The following is a 27,633-nucleotide window of genomic DNA, read 5'->3' on the forward strand; positions in this document are numbered from 1 at the left end:
TATCAGCCAATGTATTTTTTCGTGAAAATTAATTTCAGCGACCTCTGTACGAGAATGACGACTAATTTAAGAATCGTCGACTAGCGGCATCTATTATTAAACAACCGTCCTGCAGTAAAGTGCATTTCTGTTGACAGGTCGTTGTTCAGATGCGTTGCATTTTTATTGTGAAGTATTTTTCAGAATCTTTCACGAATGCTAAAACATCTATTAGTATTAGTTCGTTGTTGGTTATTACCGTCTATCATACGGAAATAAACACATGTACTTGGACAAGGTCATCTAAATCATGTGAGTCAGTTTGTATATGTACCAAAACGTATCTCTTCTGTTCGAATAATTAGGTTTATTTATTGACATACAAAATTGGGTAGCACGTGCGTTTGATTTTATTCTTAGAGCAAGTGCGTATTTTTAGTCTATAGACGTGGATTATTTTTTGTTAATTTTTAGATTCGTTAGCACTGTTAGTTTATTAATTTCAAATTCTTAGTCAAAGTATGTACATATTTCTTATTATAATTCTTTTGTATTTTAGAAGTACTGCTAAATATACATCATGCCACGTAGAAATCGTCATAAAAAAGCTCCTCTCATTGGAGAAGATACGAGAATTGCAGTGAATCTGACACTAAAAAAGTTAATGGAAACTCCTGATCAAAAAGAACTGGAGTTTCCATCTTCTTATACAGCAGAAGAGAGGGCTTATATTCATAAGCTTGCATACGAATTAGGATTAAAATCTAAAAGTAGAGGGTAAGATATAAATGAGATATAAATAAGATATAAATGAGGATAAGAATTACATGTTTGTCTCAAATAGTAAAGGTATCAATCGATTTTTAACGGTATATAAGAGAGAGGGGTCAACCATAGTTCAAGCTGATGCAGTAATAAAACTACAAAGTGCATCAAGACAGAGTATTTATAGTTTATTACAAAGTTTTCCTTTAAATCATAAAGAATGTCAAGATTTATTACCCCCGATTGAAAGAGAACGACCTCTTAATACAGATGGTATTAATATTGTCTTTAAGTTATATTAACAGATATATTTCACATAGCTTTAAAATAATTGTATAATTTATTGTTTTTAGTTTCAATTAATGCAAATACTAAAGCAATGGGTCGATTGAACAACAGTGTACCACAAATACCACAACTAAAAACTAATTTTGATGTATTAAATTTTCGTAAATCACTTCCAATTTTTAATGTTAGGGAGGATATTTTGAATGCTTTGAATACTAATCAAGTGGTTATAGTAGGAGGTGAAACAGGTAGTGGCAAAACTACCCAAATACCTCAGTTCATTCTTGAGTACTGTCAACAAAGGCATCAACCTTGTAGAATTATTTGTACTCAACCAAGAAGACTGTCAGCTGTTTCTGTGGCTGAAAGAGTAGCATTTGAAAGAGATGAAAAAATTGGCCAAACATTTGGTTATCAGATAAGACTTGAGAGTAGAGTTGCACCAAAAACTCTTCTAACATACTGTACAAATGGTGTATTGCTTAGAACTCTTATGGCAGGTGATTCTGCCCTGAGTACTGTTACACATGTCATTGTAGATGAAGTTCACGAACGTGATAGATTTTGTGACTTTCTTTTAATAGCACTAAAAGATGCACTATTGAAACACAGAAATCTGAAGCTGGTGCTCATGAGTGCTACATTGGATGTTAATATTTTTGTAAAGTACTTTAGTAAATGTGCAGTTATCAATGTTTTGGGGAGATCATTCGATGTGGATACATATTTTCTTGAAGATGTTTTAAAAATGACTGGCTATATGACTAAAGAAATGCTTTCAAAGCGAAAAGAGTTCATGAATAAAAAAGATCAACGTAAAGTATTAGAGACTTGGACTCAGTACAAACCCCAGCAATCAAGATCGCATACTACTAATGAGAAATGTTTATTACCTGCTCCAATTTTAGCTCAACACTGTGAACCTATTCCAGAAAAAGTAAAACTAGAGCCTTGGTTAATAGAAGAAATGGATAAAAGTATTTCTGATGCATGGTTGCTTGGTGGTGAAGATAATTTTGCACAACTTTTATACTTCATATTGTCTGAAAATGTTTCTGTAGATTATCAACATTCCACAACATCTGTAACTCCGCTTATGGTGGCTGCAGGTAGAGGATGTATAAACACTACAGAGCAACTTCTAAATTTAGGTGCAAACTTAAATTTACGAGCAGGCAATGAATGGACAGCATTAGATTGGGCAAGAAACATGAATCAAACTGAATGTGCAGAATTAATAGAAGCATATATGAAAACTTATGATTGTGCTTTGCAAGATGATACAGTAATACATGCTAAAGATGTTTCACTTTCTGAAGAAGACAAGCTTTTGTTGGATGTTTATCACCATACATTTAATGATGATAACATAAATTATGATCTCCTTTTACAATTAATTTTACACATCCATTTGAAAATGGCTCCTGGTTCTCTCTTAATATTCCTGCCAGGATATGATGACATTGTGACTATGAAGGAAAAAATAAATAATGAGGAAAAAGAAATGAATCAGGGTTTACGATATAATTTATATGTACTGCATTCAAACATGCAAACATGTGATCAGAAGAAAGTTTTTAAGCCAAGTCCCCAAGGAACTCGAAAGATTATTCTTGCAACAAATATAGCTGAAACAAGTATAACAATCGATGATGTTGTTTATGTCATTGACTCGGGAAAAGTTAAAGAAAAATCTTTTGATGCCATATCGGGAGTATGCACACTTAAATCTAATTGGATCTCCCAAGCTTGTGCAAAACAACGTAAGGGTAGAGCAGGAAGATGTAAAAAAGGCATTTGTTATCGTTTGTTTTCTTCGATTCGGTACAATAGTATGCAGCCATATCAAACGCCAGAAATTTTAAGATTGCCACTGCAAGAATTGTGTTTATATACAAAGCATTTAGCTCCAGGAAATACACCCATTGCAGAATTTTTAGATCGAGCATTAGAACCACCTTCTAATTTGGTAACAAGAAATGCAGTTCAGTTATTGAAAACTATTGATGCACTAGATCCGTGGGAAGATCTCACTGAATTAGGAAGTCATTTACTTGATTTACCAATTGAGCCACGACTTGGAAAAATGTTATTGTATGCTGTTGTTTTAAAATGTTTAGATCCAGTTTTAACTATTGTATGCAGTTTAGCGTATAAGTAAGTTATATTCTTATAGCATTTAAAATTGTTTTATATGAAGTAAAATAACATTTTGATAAATATTTAATTTCAGAGATCCTTTTGTTTTACCTACACAACCGTCACAAAAAAGAGCTGCGACTGCAGCTCGTAAAAGATTTGCAACGAACACATATTCTGATCATATGGCAGTGTTACGTGCTTTTCAAGGTTGGCAAAATGCACGTGCAAGTGGTAAAGAACGTATATTTTGTGAACAAAATTTTATTTCTGCTGCTGTGATGGAGATGGTAGTTGGGATGCGTACTCAAATTCTCGGTCAACTTCGTGCATCTGGATTTGTTAGAGCGCGTGGACCGGGAGATATTAGAGATCTGAATTCCAATTCTGAAAATTGGGCAGTAGTGAAAGCAGCTTTGACTGCTGGATTATATCCAAATCTCATAAGAGTAGACAGAGAGCACATGCAATTGAGAACACAGTATGTACATTGCTTTAATATTTTCAATATAATTTCATATTAGAAAGTGTTGTATTTTCACGTAGTTATTAATGAATGTTACAGGAAAGCAGTGAAAGTATTTTTCCATCCATCATCCACTTTAAGAGATTACCCTAAATCACCAAGAATGACATCTGCACAAACACATTCAGCTAATGTAGAAACATTGCCTTGTGATTGGTTACTTTACGAAGAAATGAGTCGCACAGGACATTTCTGCCATGTTAAAATGGTTACTCTAGTTAATCCATTAACAGTGGCATTATTCTGTGGACCAGCAAGATTATCTGTGGATGTTATTTATGAAGCTGAATGTAAGTTTTTTTTTATCATTTATGCTGTTGATTGTAATGAGACCATTATATAATATTTCAATGTTATTGTCATCAATTGATAGCCGTACCCGAAAGTGAATCGGACTCCGAAGTCGATGAAAATAATGATGGAACGATTTTTAAACTCGATGATTGGGTAGTGTTCAAACTTGACCCTGAGACTGCTCGATTCTTTTTACATTTAAGACAAAAGTGGAATGCTTTGTTCTTGAGGCGTATGAAAACGCCAAACAAAGCTATGTCACAATTAGACGAGAAGGTAGTAAGTACCTTGGTTAGTGTAATCACAAATGAAGAACAGGCATGTGGGCTACAGCAACCATCTGGTATTGGTCAAAGACCACGTCCATTAATCGTCGACTACTATCCTGCTAATGCTAGAAGGACAGATGACTTCGTAGAGGTAAATTTCTCAACTTAACATGCTAGTAATATGTACACGTATTATTTTTTAGTTGATTATAAATAAAATTTGTTCTCTCTTTCTTTTAGAGAAGTTTTTAAATTCGGATACAAGAAGAATATTATAGTATGTATGATTCATGAGAAACATTTAATTTTCTTAGTTCCTACATGTAACTCATTGCAAAATTACAATGGTATTTCCGTATTTTTATGGATTTTGTGGAAGTTAAATAGATTTCATTTGAAACAGACAGGGTAAAAGAAATTACCACTGATTGCAGAATATTTGTAGTTGCCTTCGAATGTTTATTCAGTATTAACAAAGTTTTAGAGACGAATTATTTCTTTACCTTATTTTAGTAGAGACTTTTAAGGAATATAAATATTATGCATAGTTGTGCTATATATTTTATAAATGTACATATTCCTATTTTTATGTAATAATTGAATAATTTTACTGGCAATTTCAAATTCATATCAGGAGTGTAATATTTTCATTTTTAAGATTTTACAAAAACATTCGCATACATGAATTAGGTATGTTGTAAAATGTTCATGAATAACGTCAAGTAATATTAGATAATCAAATATGTAACCTAATAGTTTATCATGAGATCTAATTTATTGTAACTACTTTTTTTCTGAGGTTGCTTCACATTTCCAATTTACTGCCTAATTAGTATTGAATAATATTCATGAATCAAAGTAGGTCTTTCTACTTATCTGATAGAATATGATATACTGTATAGATATTAATCTTAAATAACTTGTTTATATTTTATACTCTGTATAAAGTACTTAATCTTATAATTTACTATACAGAATAATCGCACTTAAGTATTGCAATTTGCAAATGGGTGGATGACTCAATGTTGAACGAAAGAGTAAAGTGCAGTTTGTTACCTTTTACTTTAGGTGATTAAGACTTCTTAAATAATTTAAATATTTTAGTTTATAGATATTTTACATGGCAAAGAAAGTATTTTACTTTAGTTGAATGCTTAAAAATGTCTATTATCAAGTACAAAATTTATTTGTATCTTAAGGATATCCTGAAAAGGCTAATTTGTTATTTTTCTTCTTTTTCTGTAAAGGATAAATCTGTTTATCTCTAATTTATGAAACTACTTGTAAAAAGTTTAGGCAACAATATGATATATGTTGATGTTAACATAGTTTTTAGAACTATTGTAATACTTTTCAGTGTGATAATAAAAGAGTTATGTCCTAACAAGTGTTTGTTAATTTCTTGTTTGATATCATCTATTGATGACCTTTGGATTCTTTGAAGTGGTGAAAATGATGCAATATACAGTATGAAATGATTTTCAAATGTTATTAATTTCTAGTTCTAAATTGTATTTGAACTGTTACTTGTAAGTTAAACTTATATTTAAATAAAAGTAAATTTGTTCCTGGAAAAGTTAGCAGTAAATATATGAGAATCATAATATGTCTCATTGCTTGTAAATAACTCAAGTTTATTGCTTATTGTCATTAAACTGTAACCATGTTCATTTAAATTGATGACTTCCTTCATTCATCTAATTTGTTTAATTATTTTCTATATAAATTCAAAGGTTGTGTTTAACCTCAAATTAGTATTGTCTTATGACAGATATAGGTTATTTCTTATTTACTTTAAACATGCTTTGTAATAAGAAGAGTTTCAATGACATAACATCATGAAATTTAATTCAGAACGTTTATTCGTACATTGACACTTGCTTTGATAAATTGTGTATTAGCTACTACCTTGCTAAAGTGTTTGTACATGCATTTATATATTTTTTTTATAGGAAATTTTGTTCTTATATTATTTTTATTCCGTGACGGAAATTAAGTTAAACAATGTTATTTATTTCTTGCAATCTTCGTCGCATCTCAACTGCATCTATAATTTTAGAAAAGTCAAAAGTATTTCGTTCTAATCCTTCATTGCTCTTACGCTGTAAGTCAGGTGAGTCTGATAAAAATCCATTAATTGTTTTATAGCATGGAGATATTATTAATCATTAATTATCATATTTTTATTGTAGATAATATAGTAATAACTATTGGTGATGTTTCAAAACAAGTGAAACCAGCAAAATATTCTGAATACATACCAAGAAAATATTGTAAGTTAAGCTTTTTATTTAACAATTCAATTTTTTATATAAAAAAAGGAATCTAATAACTGATTATTATTGGAACAGTATTAAAAACGTCTACCCAAGAGGATCTAAGACACTTAAAATGGATGCTCCAGAAAGATATTTTATCCCAAGATATTTTTTTAATGGGTGGACCAGGAATAAAACGAAGAGAATTGGCTTTAGCTTTTTTGGAATTTACAGGACGTGAGTTAGAATTTATAGCACTTTCAAGGGATACAACTGAAGCAGATTTAAAACAAAGAAGGGAAATTAAAAGTGGAACTGCATATTATCATGATCAAAGTGCAGTAAGAGCTGCAACAGAAGGAAGAGTTCTAGTTATCGAAGGTGTAGAGAAAGCTGAAAGGAATGTACTTCCAGTTTTAAATAATTTGTTAGAAAACCGTGAAATGCATTTAGAAGATGGTCGATTTCTTATTCCTGCAACACGTTATGATAAATTGCTTGAGGTATATATTTAATTATCTGGTAGTACCAGTGAATAAACTCAAGAAATATTTCTATAAATTACTTAATCATTTGTTCCAGACATACAGTCAGAAAGAATTGGATACTTGGCGACTTGTTAGAGTTAGTGAAGACTTTAGAGTTATTGCATTAGGTTTGCCAGCACCAAGATATCCTGGGCATACACTTGATCCTCCCCTCAGATCTAGATTTCAAGCCAGGTATATTGCACCACCCAGTTATGAAGTAAGTATATTATATAAATACATTTAATTAAGATAACTATAAAATTTTAAGATCCAAATGCAGTTATATTAAAAAACGATGAATTGAAACACAGATCGTAAATTATTCATATCACTTTTACTAATTTATTTTAAGTTTTAAAAATAATAAATCAAAAACTACGTTTCAAAGTTTTAATTAAAAATAGTAATAAGCGATTATGATACGTACAATATGGACAGAATTTATTTCATGTCTGATAGAAATATTTTATAAGGAGTATCAAAGTATTGTATGTCATCATGAAGATGATAACTTTGAAAGTTCAACTTCTCTACTGGTTGACTAATGTGAACTTCTAAGTTTGAAGTCACGCACGAAGTTAATCAAAAACTTTTAATTCTAAATTCGTGTGATACTACGTTATTTTTATCTTCTATGTAATGCGATCCATTATTAATCGCGAAAACTACAATATTCACGATATATTTATACACAAGTACCTACGTAGGGGTCGAATATCTTAATCAAGTCATATTTATATAAATAATTAGCTACTATATATATAAAATTAAAATATTAGCAACGAAATGTTGAATCTCATGTGATGGTATTTGATAATTATCGAGGCCGTTCAAAGGAGACACGAACACGTGCAATTTGCTGAAGTTTTACCTGATTTATGGGAACACAGCCGCGTACCATTAGACATGGGGTGCAGGGGTCGCACCAACCCCTCCAGTCAGTCCTCCCTTCCGGTGCTCGCTTCCTTCCTATATAAACTGTTCGTCGCTGCGCTATGGTCACAGTCATCGCAGTTTGGATCGCGTGTCCCGAGCACAGTAGAACCCTGTTTGTCCTCCTGCTCAGTCGAGAGTCAATACGTCGGAATTCGGTGGAACGTGAGCTTCAACACGCTTTGTCGCCAACTCTACGAAACAAATTCGAGTAAACAAGCTTTAACACAAGGGACATGAAAAACAAAGAAGATAGTTGTAAAAGAAAACGCTCCATAATTTGATATCAGTTATATTTGTTTCTGTTCTTGCGTTGCTATTTATGCGTAAACTTAAATTCTTTATTCGAACTAGCAATGCCAGCTACATGGTCTTCTTCAGAAAGACCGATATCTGTGCGCACAGTCTGGGTAGATGGTATTCGGCATGCAATTTTATCACCCGACGATCCATTAATTAACTCGAAATCTCGTCGACGATCTCGTACGACAAAGAATAAAAGCTACTCGACGGAATACCAGGAACCAGAATCAACACTCGATCGTTTGAATAGTTGCTTCGCGAACTTGTACATTGTAGTCGGCAATAATCTTTCACAAAATAAGACGTCGCGAATCTATCGCAAACTATCCGCTCCTCCTTGTCCTAGAATGTCAACTAGCGCAACCAGCAACCAGCGCCTCAAGTTAGAATCTTCTTCACATGACATTAAAAGAGCTAAGAAAAGACACCAAGAACACACGGAGAAGCAAGGTATAAACTTCCTTATCGATAAGCCGATATTTAGAAGTGGAATTTCTGAAAAGAGAACGCCAGAATTAGAGCTGGATTCAGATTTCAACATACCAGAAAGCAAACAGGTAGAAGGATTTGATGCTTTCTGGAATCCATTGTTCGAAAGAGTTCTCCAGTGGATAGACTTATCTGGAAGAGCACAAAGCTACGTTTTTGAGGACGATTTTGGGGAAGCTTCACCGTGCGAAGACGAACGTAAATGGAGTTTTAATAAAACGAGATGTTCGCGTTTTAAACGTGACTCTTCCATAGAAAAGGATCGAGTAACGTCACCAAATTATAAAGTACACGAAGATCGTAATTCTGAACGCTTCGGAAGGGAACAAAACAAGATATTGCTAAAGAGCTTGCCTAAGATAAAAAGTACAAGAGAAGATAGTCGTGATGCTAATGAAACGTCTACGAGTAATGCTGGAACGTCTTTGAAATTGAACCTAGATGAATCGCGCAACGGAGGTAAAATATATGAAAAAGTATCATCTGTGTGGTCCCCTCCTAGACGCCTGCAACTGCATATAGTAATGCCAAATCTAATTTCTAAAGAGAAGCATATGTCTTCGCAAGAATCGTTAGTTAATTAACTAAGCATGAAGAGTTGATCAACTATGCTGATTGCATTCAACATTGTAGTTATTTTACGATGAAATATTACTAATTCAAGATCCATATTTATGCTACGAGACAGACTAAACTTTTTCAAGTTTTAAACTCTACACGTTTCTGATGATAGATATAAGTTCCTTTAACGTTGACATTGCTCAAAGGTAATTTTTAATCTATGTAAATTTAATCTGTAAATTATCTTGAAAGCACATTTCTTTAGTTGTTATTTCTTTACTCTTCGGCACATCTAAGTGTATTAACTTCATTTATGCATGCCACTTTTTCGACACTTAATACGTCGCAATAAATCTCATTTTATCGAGAGTCAATTCAATACCTATTATTCGCCGCGTGAAAGAAATAACGGAGAACGGTGCCGGCGAGAGATATCGCGGTGAACACTTTTACACATTCAGTGTTAGGAATATTTGTAAATTGAAAAAAGTAGATAATGAGTTTCTGCGGGAATTTCTTAAAAAGTCAAAGATAATTACAAGTTTAAACGTATTTAAACTGCTTTAAGGTGGTTTTTTGTGACAGAAACACGATTGCAACATTATTTTGAGTTAGTTCGTGTCACGTATTGCTATTCGCTGCTTAAATACGTTTTACACGCATTAGTTTTGTTTCATATGCATGTGGGAGCAATTTAAAACTTGTTTAAGGAGAAATTGACGTCTTTTTATTAACAGCTAGTTTAATTAAAAAGCTCCTCTTGTGTTTCGATCTTCATCAATATTCTTGTTTATTTATTATACATACTCTGAAAATTGAAAGTACTTCTATATGAAAGTTATTATCTACTGTGTTTAAGTAGTTCAAGTTTTATATATTCCGACATTGAAATGTAACTTGGTAACTTGTTTGCATAGCGTTTCGCAATTTCGTGATTCGAGGTACATTGAACTTCGATAATTTATCGGAATTCATGGATAGCGTGCTTCTACCAGTGAATGAGGCATTAACATCGCAATTGTTCTGCGACGTACTTTAAGAAGTTCGTAAAAGTTCGTCGCTGGGAGATATTTATCGCCGTTAGCAAGGAACATAGTGTTGATCTTATCGTAGAGTATTGTTTCCATAGGAAACTTTGCAGCTAATCAACATTGCAGTAGTTACTTTAACTTGTACTCACTTTGTGAAAGTAATTAGAGGTGACATTAAACGTGAAGTTATAACAATGACATGCGACTAGATTCTATAGTCCTTTCATTAATACATTTATGAACGTGTTAGTTACAAGTCACAGGAAACGAATATACTTTAGCATTTAAATTTCCAGTCTCTAATATACAGATTTTGTTCATTAAATTTAATAGTTATAACTTCCATCTTGACGTTACAAATTAAGTAATAAGGTAGAGAAAATATGGTAGTACAGCTAATGACGTAAGTCATTTAAGTAACAATTCAGATTAAAAATGTTTAAAAAAATTAAAATATTTATAAGCTCGCTTATAAAACATGTTTTTCAGTAAATTGTTCAATAATACCAAAAATATACGTGTACATTACCGTGCATAAGTATTTGAAAATCTTCACATTTTGCTTATCAAAAATCCTCGAGAGCTACAGAGCTTTGTTGAACTCGAGAGCTTCATTGAAACAGTTACATATAATAGTACAGGTTGTTTAACAAATTTCAGAAACTTTAAAGGATGATTTTACATGCTAAAATAAAACAGAAATCAAGAAGAATGAAACTGTGTTTGCAGCTTCGTTTGAGAGTTATGAATTGTTCCAAAAATGTCTGAAATTCGCGTTAAATGTGTCTGACTTCAGATCTATTCTACTGATTTCGTTATGTCTGACTTATGATTTATTCTACTGACATTGCTATACCTGACACAAATACTTATTCTACTAGTTTTACTGCAGAACGGAAGAAAAATCTTTTTTAGAAAACAGGTGTACTATAAATAAATTTCAATAATGTGAACCCACGAACCCAGGAGCCGTAGCAAATGTTTCAAAGAGCCGCGATTTGGTCACTACTGTATAAAATTTTATTCGGTGTGAAAGAGTCGAAATAGTTATGCACGGTAGTGTATATATATAGACTATTGTTACTAATTGTAGTTGATTCAATTCAAACTAAATTCCTTTAAGCAATTCTATTTTTATAGGCGCGTTTCATGGAACGAAATGTATTTTCACCGCAATCGCGATTACCGTGTTGATGGGCCTGAGAATGTAGCTCAATTGAAACTTTTCGATGGAAATCTGTAAGCTATCCGGAGGATTCCGTGCCGAGTGGTAGTTATTCGCGGGTGCTTGGCGCACAATGGAAAGCTCTCTTGGCGCTAATCACTCGGCTGGACTGTTTCAAACAGATCGTGGTGTAACATTCCGTGCGTCCCTCTTGTTCGCGATTACGCGGGATATGCGGTTTTCGAGCAAACGGAAACAATGCGGATATCTTACGAGAGTAATGCAATCATAACTTCGTTTGTTGTGGAGAAAGCGGTCGTCGTGAATTATTAACTTCCACTCTGAGGTAAAAGGAAGTGTTCGAAATTAGTGATTTCACGTGTCTGACAAGAAAATTGAGGCGTGCTAATTTATCACTTTTTACTGTATTTGTTACTGTACTAGAACGTAGAGAAACTTTTGCGTACATATATTATTATCGATCAAATACAAAATTTGTGTTATAAAATATTTGAAAGAAGATAATGAGAAGATTTAAAATTGGGATAAAAATGTTCAATCTCAAAATTAGGATAAAGAAGTATGTTTCTCTTCTGAAAATTATTTCGATTTTAGGATCAATTGGAAAATTTGAAAAAGTTAGCCCCAAACGTTGATCCCGGGAAATTAGCGCAATTAGTATCATGCGCACATGCTTTGATTACACAAGAGGCTGTATCCTTAGGGCTTCCGGACTTCCCCCTGGATAATCTGCCTTCAGCTGCGATTATTATGGTAAACGTCCTATTATCCCTAATATTAGCTTGTTTCACAACTTTTGTGTTAATTTGAGTATTATCGCAGGATAAATGCCCACACCTGCCGGTATACGATATATTTTATAGATTCTATCCCTATAAACTATTCTTGGGGAGAGAAGGCCGATCCGCAGTTGAGAGTATATTAAAAACATTTAATATTCTCGAAACGGCAACGAACGACGCTATTACTGTAAGACGTGTGAGCGTGAATGAAAAAATAAACGATTCGTTGAACGTCACAATAGAGCATGGTACTATTAAAACAACACTGAATGTAAGTGGCAATGATTGAAGAAGAATAATTCTGCAGTCGATTATCGTGCTTTCTTACTTCTTGGCAGGTTCCTTGTGGTGCCAAGCATGTAGATAAAAATACAAAATTAACTGAATACGTAGAGACGAATTATCAGAACAATTTGCTAACGAGTATGTTGGAAACGCATTTAGTTTCCGACTTGTGTTTAATTGGTCCAAAGGGTTGTGGAAAGTCCACGACGGTGAAAATGTTAACTGAATTAATGGGATATCAAATAGAACCTATAGTACTGTATCAGGCAAGTGTTATAAGTATATTTATTTTTAAAGAATAATCATTTAAATATGATTAGATAGAGATATTAGGTATTCGAAATAGTTAAAACATCCCCTTAGGACATGACTTCTAGGGATCTAATACAACAACGAACCACATTGCCTAACGGTGATACTGTTTGGAGATATTCACCACTAGTCGACGCAGCCCTGCATGGGAAATTGGCTGTATTGGACGGAATTAATAGGATCCACCACAGCACGTTGGCTATATTGCATAGGTACATTGCCTCGGGAGACTACAAAAAGGAATCATTGAAGCGAATTCAAGCAACCTGTTTCGTTTCTTTATAGATTAGTACACGATCGAGAATTACAGTTGCACGATGGCAAAAGGCTCACCAGTGCAGATCGTTATGACGAGATAAAGAAAGAATGCAATAAATCCGACGCTGATATGGAAGCCTCGGGTATACTACGTATCGATCCATCCTTCAGAATCATAGCCTTAGCGGAATCACCGATGATTAATAATTCGTCAGGGCAGTGGTTAAATTCGGAACTACTGAGTTTATTTCTCTTTCACGAGATGAGACCGCTCTCCAAATCGGAGGAACTTCATATCATCCGATCAAAGGTGTTTATCCCGAACTTCGGGCGTACCTTGAGAATTTTAAGGCGTCGTCTCGTTTGCATAGTAAGCGTTTCACATTGTGTTTTAGTACGGGGAGCCCTCGGAAATGCTACTGAACATTTTAGATCTGGCGCACTTGCTGCGATCCTCCAGCGATCCAACTTTACAGTCTCTGGCTGGATCTCTCAGCACGAGGCAGATTCTCAGGATAGCGGAGAGAATGCATAAATTTAAAACTGAAGATGCTTATGTCGCGGTGCATCGCGCGTGTCTGGCTCGTTTCTTACCAGTGCTGGCGAAACAGGCTCTCGAAGACTCTTGCAAGAGAATGAACATTATTCCAACTAACAGCACGTCGAATAAATACATCAAGTGCGAAGTTAAAGATAACACTGTGCAAATTGGAGATACAGTTGTTAATCGATGCAACACGACGGCCCTGACGAAAGTACCTGATATTTTGTTTTACGATGTGCCTCAGCACGTTGCTCTCTTGGAGCGTTTGCTGCAGGACTTTAGTTTAGGACAAAATCTCTTGCTGGTTGGAAACCAAGGTGTCGGCAAGAATAAAATTGTCGACAGATTGTTGCAGTTGTTAAATAGACCTCGCGAATATATACAGCTGCACAGAGATACGACTGTTCAAACTTTGACCTTACAGCCAATGGTTAGGGATGGCAAAGTAGTGTATGAAGACTCGCCGCTTGTGCAAGCTGTCAAATTGGGTCACGTACTCGTCGTCGACGAGGCGGACAAAGCTCCCACCCATGTTACTTGCATTTTGAAGGTATTCTAGTTAAGTTAACTGTAATATGCCTAAACATATTTTTAGTCTTTATACGAAATTAGATTTTTTTGTGTTTAGACATTAGTTGAATCTGGAGAAATGATATTATCCGATGGTAGACGCATCGTCCCACCAACAAGCTCTAGTGCAGTAGATTCAAATACGATACCTCTTCATCCTGATTTTAAAATGATAGTGTTAGCCAATAGGCCAGGTTTTCCATTCTTAGGGAACGACTTCTTTGGAGCCTTGGGTGACTTGTTCAGTACACACGCGGTTGACAACCCAAGTGTTGAGAATGAGATTCAACTATTGAAACAGTACGGTCCCCATGTGAATGAGGATGTGATACTCAAGTTAGTGAAGGCTTTTGGAGAGTTGAGAAGCATGGCTGATCAGGGATTAGTTTCGTATCCATACTCGACTCGAGAAGTTGTTAATATCGTGAAACATTTAGAGGTAAGTATAGACGATTTTGATTATGTTTCATTTATTAATAAGCGGTGTGGTTTCTTTTTAGAAATTTCCTCAAGAATCATTAGCTAATGTAGTACGAAATGTGTTCGACTTTGATCGATATAGTCAAGAAGTTTTTGACACATTAGTGAGCGTACTTCACAAGCACGGAATTCCTATTGGAACGAGTCCTGCTAGTATCGCATTAGCAAAAGAGTAAGATATCTGGTGTATAGAGTGTTTGTTAGAACAATTTTTATCTTGTATAAATAAAATTTATAATGAATTTCAAAGTGTTTTCATTTTCAAAGTACAGTTCTTTTCCTTTCCTTTGCAGAATATCTTTACCGAACAACAAGATTTCTGCTACTTGGAGTATTTCAAATCAGCAACAAGTATTGCCTGTTCAAGAACGGTACATTAAATTAAAGTCGCCAATAAAATTGACACAAACCACTTTGCCTTTGGATCGTGTCGAAGCTAGGTCAGCTTTATTCACTGAATTACAAAGCTATTGGACTGTACCCGTTAACGAAAGTGGTGTAGTCGCGGCTTTGTCGGTTGCGACATGCCACAATGACAAAATTCATATTCTTACGACTAATCCTATGAAGATCTTAAGCATAGAACAGGAGTCAGATAAAATTCAAGAGACAGTGATACACGGGTTGATAAGTCCTGAGATGGGTAATAAACCTCGATTCTCGATGACAACTGATAAAGAAGGAAACGTTTTGGTACACGAAGAAACTGTAAGTAGTTTCGCTCTAAAACTCATTCTTTTACTTTTATTCATACTTATAGAAGTATGTTTTTACAGAGTAACAATTTGTTAATGGTTAACGTAAATAATGGTTTGGCTCATCAAATACAGTTCTCATCCTTCTTTGAAATAGCGTCGGATAAAATAACAAATGCTTTTAAAAATAAGAAGTTTAATTGGAAAATGAAGAATGATTTAATTTTATCCAATAATCAAGTCATTTTTTATATGTTTAAATCTAATAAGCTAGAAGTGATCGATTTACATTCCATGTCTGCCTATACAATCAATTTACCGTTTGACGTAGAATCAGTTTTACTTCCATCTAACAAAAAGTGGTTGGTACAAGATATGTTCAGAAAAAAATATATTCTCAAAAAATCAGCCGATTCATTGCCATGCCCGAATATTTTACAAGAAATAGAAGAATCTAGTGACCATCACCTACAAAGTGCCATTTTTTTGAGTAATAGCAAGGGTAATTTGCACACTAGCGTTCTTAGCGCAGCTTTAGGACAGAAGATAGACTCTCCCAATAGACTGATGGTGACTGATAACACCTATGCTAGTATTGCTGTTGGGTTTCCCGACTTAGACAGTTTTAATGAAATTCATTACTGGCCAAAGCAACAGCGAAGTAGAAGCTTCACGCCTCCTATTGTCATGGAAAGTGGGCAAATCATCAGAACAGTTATACCTCAGGAAGTTCCAGATGACGTTCTTCCTAAGAATGAAAAATATTCTGGAGTTGCTGGTTATTTAGAAGTTACCGATATTGTAAACCATAAACTGCGTTATATACCTATACCTGAGTGAGTATCCATACGTCAGCTCAGATATTTTAAAATTTCTTTGATAATGAAATTTCCTAACAAAGTTCTACAACCTTTTTGGAAAACATTCTAGACCAATCAAAGTGTCACCCATGGTTCAATGGTTATACTCGAACAATTATCCCCTGTACGCGTCTCGAAAATCGAATCAAGATCTAGTTACAGTAGACGTAGGTGGATGTGTTCGACTTTGGGAAACATCTATGGCGAACATAGAAAAATCTTTGGGTGCTTGGCAAAAAATGGTAGGGAGTGACAACGAAAGACTACAGATTACAAAAGAGAGATACTCTGGATTGGATGTCAGCAGCCCGAAGCATGGAAAGGTCGACGAGAAGAACGAACCGCATGTTGGAGGGAACACATGGGCTGGAGGAACTGGAGGTATAGCATACGGTACTTGAATTATGAATTTTTACGATTACTTAAGTGTTTCATGAAAATTTTAGGAAGGGATACAGCAGGTCTAGGTGGTAAGGGTGGACCATATCGTTTGGACGCGGGCCATACGGTACATCAACTTAGTGACGAAGAAAAGAACGCTGTGCCGGAACACGTAAAAAAGGCGGCGAGAGAAATGGGTCTTAAAGCGTTTCGGCAACGTTTAAAGGACATAAGGATGAGTGAATATGACCATCAAGTATATTCCCAATTCAGCACTGCTGTTCAGAAGCAGGTCCAAGCATTGAGAATTATAATAGGTGACCATTCAATAATTTTTTTTCATCTGTTTCCGTCTACCCAGCCGATAAAAATAAAAAGAAACATTGCTTTCCTTTATAGGTAGTCTACAGGCTAAAAATAACGAGCGTCAGTGGTGTAAGCATCAAACTTCAGGTGAATTAGATGATACAAAATTAATCGAAGGCTTAACAGGAGAAAAAACGATTTACCGAAGAAGAGCAGAGAAGGAACCAGAGATTGGAGCTTTACAGACAAAACCAAAACGTTTGAAATTAGTAGTGGACGTATCTGGTAGTATGTATAGATTTAATGGTTATGATGGACGTCTGGATAGAGAGATGGAGGCTTGCGTTATGGTAATGGAAGCGTTCAGTGGTTACGAAGGAAAGTTTCAGTATGATATTGTCGGTCACTCCGGTGACGACTATCATATTTCTTTTGTTAACCACACTGAACCACCGGCGGATAATAAGCGTAGATTGGAAGTAATAAAGGTAATTGCAGTTAAGAAATTGTTTCAATTAAACGCGAGGTGCAGCGTTCTGACCGGACCGATTTCTTTTAGACAATGCACGCTCACTCACAGTTTTGCATGTCTGGTGACAATACATTGGAAGCGACTCAGCATGCAATCATGAGTCTTGCGAAAGAAGATTCTGATGAATCTATCGTCATTGTTTTGTCTGATGCAAACTTGGAGCGTTATGGTATTCCACCTGAACAATTTGCCAAAATTCTTATGTCGAATCCAGATGTAAATGCTTGCGCTATATTTATTGGATCTTTGGGTGATCAAGCAGATAGGCAAGTATAATGCAACAAATCCTATTAGAATAGGTTTATTTCTTAAAGAAGGACGAAATGGAAATATAAATCTTGTATTTTAAGGCTGATCAAGAAGATGCCATCGGGGCGAGCGTTCGTTTGCATGGACCTTAAGGATATACCTCGAATACTCCAGCAAATATTTGCCGCTTCTTTGCTAAGTACAACGCGATTCAGTACATAATACACAATTTTTGCAAATATTTCTAAAAGTCAATAAATAAAAAATGTATCATACTGTATATTTAAGTTATACTTACAGAAATATATAGCTTGTATATTATGTAAATATAAAATTTTAATTGTATCTTATCAATTGTTTCGTTGTGACTAAATACAGTCGACTGTGTTATAACTTATGATAAGTAATCTAGTAGAACAACTATTCTAATCATGCCTATTTAGTATGAAATTAATATTGTACTGTGAAGTTACATATATTAAAAAATGTATGTACTTTAGCAGGAAAAATATAAGATAAACAGTCAATTTTTAAAATTTTTATAAATAAATTAATCTAGTATCAAAGAGGAAAATTTCTTCATTGAATAAAGTATTTATGCCCTATTAATTCGAATTCGCGAAGTTCTACTTTGCATATGTTTATGTTGTACACGTATTTTTCAGTGTATGAAATCAATGTATTAATTAAAGTTTTGCCTTAAAAACTTAATTAGTTTGAAAACTTATCTAATTTTTCTAGATAAACCATGTAAACTAATGTTTACATACACGTTTATATAGAAACGTACTTTTAAATATTTAATAAGTGATTTGAAACTAGTACCACAACACATCCAAAATAATAAAAGAATTAAGTTGGCACTACTGCGCTAGTACGAAGTGTACTTGGTTAAAATTTTTCAAACACGTGTTTAAACGACTTACAATTGAAATATCCATATATAAATTATAGCAAACACGTTGTATCACAAATTCTTCATAACAGTACAAAATTGAAAGATAATTAACAGAGAAAGGTAACTTTGTACACGTACATATTAACACTTTAAATACTCACAGAAATAATAACCAATTCGATTTAATTTGGGGCCCTCTAACAACTTAACAAAATTATTCCCACAGTGGCGAACCCTACCGAAAACAGCCGAAGGTACCCGAATCAATTTAAAAGCAATTCATTACTCTCTCCCACAAACCTCCCCCAGAACAACAACAATCCAAAAACTATACATACACCTACTTCCACTGTTCCCAGTAACACGCTCACAATTCGAAACCACACGAAATCCGCAGAAACAGAAACCAATCGCGCAAGGAGAAACAAACCACCACGTGGTACGAAACCGAGCCCCGTGACGCAACATCCGAAGCATCCACAGCCACGCTCTCATATACACCGATAATTATGTACCATGGAAAGAAAAGCATACGTACTGGATGTGCCGTCTCTCTCCAGGTATCGCGCGAAAGAGGTCGAGGTACATACAGGTACATAGATCCCGCAGCGGAAGTGGTTGCAGTTCGCGCACCTCGAGGACTCCCCGCGAGCCGGCGTCGCGTGACGATGCCCCACGAAAAGGGCAGAGGGTGACGGAGCGAGCCGAAGTCGGCCGAGGATCGTCGAGGCGGATCGAGAGGGTCGAGTGGTGTGGGGCGTGCATCGGTTAGTCGCACGCCGGTCGTTGAATGGAGCGGGTGTGGAGACGCGTACAAGGCGCCGGGCGTCGCGGTGCCGCAGCTCGCTGTGGCTGTCCTGTGCAGCCGTGTCAGCTGCACGTGGACCAACGCGCGAAACGCGGCGGCGGCGGTCGGAAATCCCGCGGCGGGCCGCAGACGATCGTGTGCGGTTGTCAAGTGCAGCCTTGCCCAGTGCATCCGGTGCTGATTAGGGTTCGTCGTGCTCGGCCCGCGGTTGGCAACTGCGACTGTCCACCTGAATCCCAGCCCTGTCCCCACGTCCTCCGTACGTCTGCTGTCAGGCGAGTTCGAAGGTAAATAGCGTCGACGTCCACGTACGTGCCTCGTCCTCGTCCATCCCTCCCCCCGCGGCACAGTCCACGTTCGCTGCGCTCCGATGCTCTTTTCTGCGCTGCTTCGTGTCGCTCGGTGGGAGAGCGTACTGCACGCACACGTTGCGAACCATTGCGAGTCAAAGGGGTGGAAGGAACGAAGGTCAAAGTAACGACGTGTTGATCGCGTTTGAGAGGCCAAGCCGGTGTCGGTGCGTCGGGGTAACCTGTTAGTTCTTTTCTTACGCGGCAACGACGTGCACGGTTTCGTGGGAAAGTCGAGCGAGGGGATTCTTGTGACGCGAGGGAGGGCTCAAACGGTTGAAACACTTTCGCGTGATTTCATTATGAGAGATAAGTAGCGGGTTTATTGACTGACGAATGGCTCGGCGGAGAGTTGGAGTCGGAGTTCGTTCGTATTGCACGGCCGGATTCTACAGGTAGCTTATTGAGCAAATATGTGTGGGTCTGCTTTGATGTTTCCTTTGTGAACTGTGGAGCGGAACTGGCGGCTTGTGTTAAATTATAATCATTTTCGAAGATTAGTGGGATGTGTGCATTCTGTTGTGTATTTAATTATGTATAATCGGGGTAAGGAAATTAGGTAGTGTAGTTTCCTTCTGCGATAAGTGAAGTTAATAATTAGGGTTGGTTTTTGGTTTAATTATGTGATTTATTTGTGTATGGATTGAAGCAGTGTAATATATTCCTGGTGATCATTTCTCATAGTAATATGGAGTACCACAGAATTTAAAGGTTAAATGTGATAAGCTTGTAATATGAATTTAAGAGCAGAGCGTTGTATCAGGGTAAATTTATACAGTAAATGACCCCATTATGACAGTACACACTACGCATACATATAACCATGCAATTTTTTAGAAATAAGACTATCTCACTAAAATTTAAAAAGTTGTGACGAAATGTGGAGTATCGAAAATTTGCAATTCCAAAGATTTATTAATGTTTGTAATAGGTTGTTTATAATTCAGTAGATTTTGCATATTGACTTCGACAGTTTAAAATGTTATCCATGTATAACAACATCAATAATATTGCAGTTTTATTTTTGTCTACTTAAATTATTGATGCGAAAATGACCAATTTTTCTGCTCTTTTGATTTAAAAAAATTGTTTGCTATCTGTAATGTAAAAAAACATATAACACGATTGTTGGAGTGATGTTATTATTCGAGTCAACTTCCTCATTTAATTGATAATGAATTTAGACTTATTATTTAGGATACAATTTTATCCGGCCAAAAAAAGTTTTATCGCACTCCATTTAAATTTTCACTTACTAATATGAAAAACTTTTTTCTTTATAATATTTCATTTAAAGCTTTACAAAATAACCACGTGGTATTTAATAACATTTTGGCAATACTTATTCGTTCGTATATTTTGATACACTGAAACATACATCTAGTTCATGTTTTAATTATCACATAACATTAGTTTAACAATCAGTTCTATCTCTCGTGTTTAAATTTATACGAGACAAAAAATCAATCATAGCTGCGTATTTTTCAGGAACGTCGAGCAAGTTAATGAACTTACGTCACGTTCGATTTTTAATTAAACATCACGGGTAAGCCTCGTGCCTAATTAAAGTTCTACATTACGAATTTTTAAAATTGATGTGTAAAGACTTCGCAAAGTGCATTTTTTCCTTAATGAGCTCGTGAGAAAAAGCCAGTAATTGACCGTGTATTCACAGAGAAAGAAGGGTTTAGCAACATACGTACACTTGACACTTATAACATGTCATCATTTAAACAATGCAACAGCACTAAAGGAAGCTTGAGATGTAGTGGCCTATCATTCTTTCATGCATAAGATTATAATTGTATAATTTTTTATTCCTCTTTGTGTAATTTCGCCTCTGGTCAGACGATATTAAATTTCGTAGCGTCGTTTTTGATGCTTTATTACGTTGTCCGCTAGACATACCGTGAATTTTCATATTAGACCCCTACTTTTCCCTTCGTTTTATGTTCTACCTTGTAGTTAACGTCGTTAAACGTTATAGATGTTTTTAGTAAGCTAGCGCGAGAATAAGAACGTGACTTATTGCAGTCTACATTTATTTCCTTTTATTTTTCGAAGTTCCGCTGTTAAATCACGAGGTGAAATTGAGAAATAACTGAAAGCACGTGATATCCTCAGAGGAAATAAATAATCTTAGATATTTTTCGAAATGTTTTAATTGATTATTAAAATGATTCGTTGGTGTTGCATGTAATCCTTTTAGTGTTTATACATATTTCAGAAAAGCATCTCAATTTTTTTAAAATCATTACTTTTGTCTTATTAGTAATTCAGTAATTATTTTCTTTCGTTTTCATTTTCACTCGCTTTGCAGTTTTACAAATAAAATTTCAGAGGCCGAAACTACAATTTAACCAAAACAAACATGACTCAGCCAAATCAAGTCAGACTGCAATAGACGTGAATAGGCTCCAACAAACATTTCTGATTACGGGACAGCTTGGTGTAGTATTTGGTAGAATTTATCTATACTAAAGCAGGGCAGCCTAGAGACCGCTGGTAACGACAGAAAGCATCGAGATCCAACGAGATTCAGCGGGATATAGTACATTTGGGATATAATACAGATATAATATGACCTGAACATTGGCTGAGTGGCCAGAGCTCAGCAGGAGTCAGCTAAAGTCGGATAAGATAAATTAGAACTCGCTGAACTCAAAGGAACTTGATCAGATTACGTCAGAGCGATCTAGGTGGATTTAACTTTAGTCATGTCATGAAAGCATTGAGTATTGGCAGTGAATTAATTCATGAAGTCGATAATCTTTATGTAATGACAATACATGAATAAATTTTCCTATAATATTTTCTAAATACTAGTTATATTTACAAAAAATGATTATGAATATTTAGTTTTCCTTTAGAAGGCTAAAATTTGATAGAATTTCAAAAAAACTGCCTCTTCTGTTGAACCTTGGATTTATCTTCTTCCCAAATAAGAGTAATAAGTAGTATAATCAGTGCATGATCAGACGCTGGTGAATTCTCCACAATAACAGAGATAAATTGTATAAAAGACATAACATTACTTAATAAGCTATTTTCATATCCAATGCAACAGGTATTAAAAATTGATTATCAGGCGATCCATAGATTTTTCTTCACTTTTTCTATACTTCGCAGTGCAGAAACATACAATTTATCAGAAACCAAATACTCATAAATCATAATCACTAGAGAAGTAGACACGCGTGCCCATAGAAACATGAACCGAGCAAGGTCAAACCGAGACACCTTATCCCAATTTAATCCCATACTCCAAGTACTGTCCCGCAAACACCCCAAAATGAAAACTAACGTTGCTTTATGCTTCCAGATGCGACTGTCCAGATCGACCTTGTCGGCACACGGCCTCCAGCAGCGGTACACGTCGTCGAGTGCTGACACAGCCTTCCTCACCCACTTTTTCCTCGGCAACTCAGCCCAGCCAGCAACAACGTCAACAACAGCAGCCGTGCGAGTGCACAGAGAGGATAAACTGCGCTCAGCACGCGGGCAGCAGCGAGGGGCCGTGCAATTGCGACTGCGGCGAGGAGGTGAAACCGTGCTCGCACACCGTCAAGCAACGTAGGTCGCGTCGCACGTGCGACTGCAGCGGAAGCGGCTCGCAGCCGTGCAGCCATAAGCCGCAGCACGAGGGTCGAATAAAGCGCGTCAAGTGTCGCGTGAGGCGCGCCGGTTGCGCGATGGCCAGATGCACCGCGGAGCTCGCGATGCTGCACCTGCACTGGGGCCTGGCCACGGAGTGCGCGCCCTGCAGGCCGCGTGCGTTCACCCGACGGCTCTGCAGGAGACAGCAAAGCGACAACGAGCTCTACAGGAGCAACAGCTTCAAGTTCGAGCGGTTCGAGAGGACCAAGGACGAGTGCGCCACTCCTCTGCGGAAACAGGTGAGTGCACTTGCACGCCCGTGCATCTGAATAGCGCCGTGGCTGTCTTTCAATGCCTCCTCGGGTGCAGCTTGGCTATCGAACGACCCATGGCAGGCGCGATCGAATGACTTTAAGTATTTGTATGTTTGTGTGGGTGTTGTGTGAATTTGAAAGGGAGCTAAGAATTTTATACTTTTTAGTCGTTTGTGGGAGATCGACGTACATGCGTATGTTTAGGTTTTTGTTGGATTTATGCATATTCGCGGAAGGTACAATGAAAACTCTTGGTGGTAGATATTCCTCTGGAAATTCTCTACTGTCCATGGTCTTTGATTTAGTTGAGTCTATTTGAAATGAATTCTTTTTCAAAGTGAAATACAACTATTCTATTTAACTTTTAAATTAATTTCTCCCTCAAGAGGTTAAAGGAGGAAGACCATATTGATTTAGTTGCAGTTTAGTTTTGTCTGGATGGTAATCTTTAGTCAGGGACTGAGGAGGATATACTTAGTTTGAAGATTATTTGTTCAAGAAGAGTTAGTAAGGGATTTTAAACTGATGAGTGAATGGGTTTATAAACATAGTAGGTAGAGGTTTTAAAGCTCTTTTATTTATTTAATGTTAGTTTTTCCTTGTTCTTGAAAGTTACTTATTTCGCTGCCATGGGTTGTTCAACTTATGCTTGCCCGAAAATATTGTAGATGTAGTACGATCTATGATAAAGCGAAATCTCAAATTAAACTTTGAAGGCTTTTTTATTTAAGTCTGTTGTATTCTATTTTAGGGTTCCACAAATGACACATATAATTTATGGTATTTCATTTATCTAGATATTGATATTGCAGTATTCGTGTTTCAATTAATTCGTCCTAAAAATATGATCCATCACGTACAATTACATACACTTTTTGTTGGAGGAAGTTTTTGTTTAAAAATTTTCTTGTTACATCACGAAGGGTGGTAGAGACTTTTTTGAACGTTTATTTTAAGTGGTTAGACATAAAATATAGTCCAAAAGATATCTATAAGTATACTTTCACCGAGGTTCTTCCTCTCTTGCCCGATATATTCCTTCGCCTCTCGTCCTAAACACGTTGAACTCTCTTGAAAAGTCTGAACTCGCTGACTCTCAAAAACTGACTCTCGTTATGCTCTAACCACCCTTAAGAACTCTCACCCCCTTTACACGTACGAACGCACACTAGAGCTGCCACTTAGCCAACTTGATGCACGCGTTTCCCAAATAAGTGTTTCCAAACATCACAGTTACACTTCACCCTCAAGCAACTTTCTTGCCCCACAATGCTGTATCAGAAAGCTTGCTGCTGACAGCACTTTTGCTGATTTGAGCAATTAAAGAGACCCTAATAGAGGTACTAATGTAGATATAATCTATTGTTTTTACTAAGAATGTATTTTTTAAGTTATTGTACTGTAATATTTCTCAATTATATTAATTATTTCTTAGTGACTAAAAACATTCAGTCTTTTTTTTTTGCGAAGGTATACATATTAGAATAGGCAGTAAAGGTAAACATTTAGTTCTAGTTTCGCAAGATTGTGTGTGCTTCTTTCAAAAACTTTTCGTATTTTCTCGAATTGCCAACACGCATATAATGAAACTTTCATTGTTTTCAAACCACCATTTTCGTTTAGCGTATTTTTAATGAGAGGAAACGGCGCTGATTCAGGCTAATTATACCTGTACTTCGTTCCAGTACGCTTAAACGTTTTCTTGCGTTTGCAATGAAGATAATGAACATTTGTAATAGGGGCAATTTTCATTTTCGTTGTTTTCAACGTTCTCCAATTACACAGTCATCTTTGCAATGATCGCATGCACGACTTCACTCATAAAATAGATATTTGTAGTGTGTTTCATGATGTAAAGTTACAAATATAGATTAAAAAAGTTTCTAATTAACTACTAATTTATTGTAGTAAATTAGGTATTACTTTATTTCTAAATTTTGTTAATCACTGAAAATTTTTGCTAAAATGTCAGAGATACGTATGATTCTGCTTGAGTATGCGATGCTGTTATTTAGTTAGACGTTGTGAATCTTTACGTTGAGTAGCTTCATTAAATGAAAACTTGCGCTAGTTCATTCGAGTGAGGGATCCACAGTAAGCAGTGAAGCAACCAGTCCTAGTTTCGAGAAAGAGCATATTTCAATGTGATATTCCATTTAACACGTACCTACTTGAGACCAACTTTGCTGTTACTTTGTTCACTTTACTGTCATTGATATATATCGTTATTTCATTATGCGTTTCTATATTTTACCTAGATTCTGAAATGGAAAATTATTAGAATTACGAGGGGCAACTAGTTTGTCTTTTCTTTCCTAGAAGTGTCATTCTCTGTGTTGAAAAATTGTAGCACTACCACAAAATACATCCTTGTCATTTGTATACACGATAATTATCGACCGAAAATTTGTTCGTTTAATGTCTCTTAAGTGTGACTGAATAAAAGTACTGCATAATAAGCAGACCGTTTTGCTTTTGTTGTGGGAAACGTGTCTCGAGGCGAGCACGATGAAGATTGCACCTGCGATGCTATATCAGATAAGATGCTGCCAGGGATTCATCCCTGAAAAGAGAATTTAAATTGAAGCAAGATGGAGTTACACCAAGTTCGTGAATACGAAACAGTCGAAGCACGCCGCTTTTGTGATATCCACCCACCGGGTAACTTTCTTAAATGGATTTCACGGACTAGTGATATGGCCACGATGAAAATTTCTTCTGAGATATGGATATAGGTTAAGTGGTAACACGCACGGAAAAAATTTTCAATATTACTTTTACTACCACAAAACGATGAATAAAGCGCTGTGTGGTTAAGATTAATCGAATTTCACTTTTTCGTCCGTCAAGAGCAGTAAAATTAATAATATCGATTGAAAACTTGATATATATTACTGAATTTAATTGATGTGTTCGTTTTGTCGACAAGGAGCTGCAAATTGGAAAGATTATTCGTTAGTAACATTTCTCATTTCATGCCGAAACCTTTCTAGTAGTATAAGTGAGTTTCGTCAGACGTTAAGGCTAATTTATTAAACATACAGTATCTACTCTTGCATGCCCAGATTTTGATAGGAAATTCTGACTGAATAATTTTTATAACTTATTTCATTCTTATGTATATTGCTTTCATATTTTATTCTTTACAATACGTAAATTGAAACTCAAATGAAGATAACTTCAACAAGAGAACTCGTTTTAATTTTTGTGTATCTTGTTTCGTATACAAAGGTATCAATGTCTGAAAAGTAATTTAAAAGTTGTGGAATCTGTATAGTGTACATAGGCAATTGACGTTTGTGGGACGGAGGGAGAAAGTGACAGGCCAGTTGAACGATTATCAGAGAACCTTTTTTTCTCTCGTGCATTGTATGCACCTCATTTTCAATACTTTCCATTGCCTGGATGTATCTTCTGCTTTCAAAGTTAGCTTTGTACGTGGTTATTATTAGAATCGACGTTCCTTTATTCAATAAAAGTTTCTATTCAAATGTATTAGATACGTATGGTGTTGGTACTTTGGTATAAATTCCATTGAGAGTCTAGAAAATGTTCATATTAACGTGAAAATCATTTAATCGATTTTTATATTTAATCACGTAGAATTTTTTATATTCGGTTGAAAAAGGTGTTTGAGAACTATATATATTTTCTCATGATTTTTCTGTAAAAGCTAAGTACAGTTGAATTCAGCTGTAGTCGCTTTGTAGAGCGCACAAAGGACACTTCTTTCCTTGCAAAGCATTTGCATTTGACTTGGTCCCTGTGACAATCGATATAAATGTGCCACTACAGTAATTTGTGCGCGTTCATAATTCCACAGAGGAATTTTTATTTCTCCTGGATGGATACTCGAGCATG

The 27,633-nt window shown here is 35.8% G+C and overlaps 3 protein-coding genes across 5 annotated transcripts in view; all 3 read left to right on the forward strand.

Annotated features, from left to right (window-relative positions):
* Positions 1-149: 149 nt before the first annotated feature.
* LOC143177243 (3'-5' RNA helicase YTHDC2) lies at positions 150-5,647 on the forward strand. 3 transcript variants are annotated; one of them, XM_076375105.1, is made up of 8 exons: positions 150-291; positions 539-756; positions 824-1,017; positions 1,098-3,189; positions 3,266-3,652; positions 3,737-3,987; positions 4,071-4,411; positions 4,501-5,647. In XM_076375105.1, exons 2-8 carry the CDS (start codon positions 560-562, stop codon positions 4,510-4,512), a joined length of 3,474 nt encoding a protein of 1,157 aa, XP_076231220.1. In that variant the 5' UTR covers positions 150-291; positions 539-559; the 3' UTR covers positions 4,513-5,647. The 3 variants fall into 3 exon arrangements, with proteins under 3 accessions (XP_076231220.1, XP_076231218.1, XP_076231219.1); XM_076375103.1 differs by lacking the exon at positions 4,501-5,647 and having other exon boundaries at positions 4,071-4,485; XM_076375104.1 differs by lacking the exons at positions 150-291; positions 4,501-5,647 and adding an exon at positions 324-404 and having other exon boundaries at positions 4,071-4,485.
* Positions 5,648-6,264: 617 nt separating this feature from the next.
* Positions 6,265-18,150, forward strand: C12.2 (von Willebrand factor A domain-containing protein c12.2). Its single transcript, XM_076375136.1, has 19 exons — positions 6,265-6,373; positions 6,453-6,533; positions 6,612-7,021; positions 7,101-7,265; positions 12,146-12,304; positions 12,374-12,604; positions 12,672-12,884; positions 12,982-13,142; positions 13,216-13,498; positions 13,584-14,282; positions 14,361-14,741; positions 14,803-14,954; positions 15,076-15,490; positions 15,559-16,313; positions 16,408-16,718; positions 16,784-17,035; positions 17,118-17,512; positions 17,584-17,822; positions 17,907-18,150. The coding sequence occupies exons 1-19, from the start codon at positions 6,265-6,267 to the stop codon at positions 18,025-18,027; spliced, it is 5,532 nt and encodes a 1,843-aa protein (XP_076231251.1). The 3' UTR covers positions 18,028-18,150.
* A 1,343-nt stretch (positions 18,151-19,493) lies between these two features.
* The window catches only part of Hwt (SH2 domain-containing adapter heavyweight), a 180,880-nt gene continuing 172,740 nt past the window's right edge, over positions 19,494-27,633 (forward strand). The window contains exons 1-2 of the mRNA XM_076393224.1: positions 19,494-19,798; positions 23,184-23,757. Coding sequence (XP_076249339.1) covers positions 19,494-19,798; positions 23,184-23,757 — 879 coding nt within the window. The remainder of the gene's footprint in view (positions 19,799-23,183; positions 23,758-27,633) is intronic.

The sequence above is a fragment of the Calliopsis andreniformis genome, chromosome 3, assembly GCF_051401765.1.
Source record: "Calliopsis andreniformis isolate RMS-2024a chromosome 3, iyCalAndr_principal, whole genome shotgun sequence".
NCBI classification, from domain to species: domain Eukaryota; kingdom Metazoa; phylum Arthropoda; class Insecta; order Hymenoptera; family Andrenidae; genus Calliopsis; species Calliopsis andreniformis.

What these genes read in the sequence shown, in the direction of transcription:
- LOC143177243 (XM_076375103.1), top strand. Translation starts at nt 560, where the DNA reads ATGCCACGTAGAAATCGTCATAAAAAAGCTCCTCTCATTGGAGAAGAT. An exon ending in TTAAAATCTAAAAGTAGAGG is followed by an intron (nt 757 to 823) that starts GTAAGATATAAA and finishes TGTCTCAAATAG; the next exon opens with TAAAGGTATCAATCGATTTT. An exon ending in ACGACCTCTTAATACAGATG is followed by an intron (nt 1,018 to 1,097) that starts GTATTAATATTG and finishes TATTGTTTTTAG; the next exon opens with TTTCAATTAATGCAAATACT.
- C12.2 (XM_076375136.1), top strand. Translation starts at nt 6,265, where the DNA reads ATGTTATTTATTTCTTGCAATCTTCGTCGCATCTCAACTGCATCTATA. An exon ending in GTAGATTGGAAGTAATAAAG is followed by an intron (nt 17,513 to 17,583) that starts GTAATTGCAGTT and finishes GATTTCTTTTAG; the next exon opens with ACAATGCACGCTCACTCACA. An exon ending in TTGGGTGATCAAGCAGATAG is followed by an intron (nt 17,823 to 17,906) that starts GCAAGTATAATG and finishes TTGTATTTTAAG; the next exon opens with GCTGATCAAGAAGATGCCAT.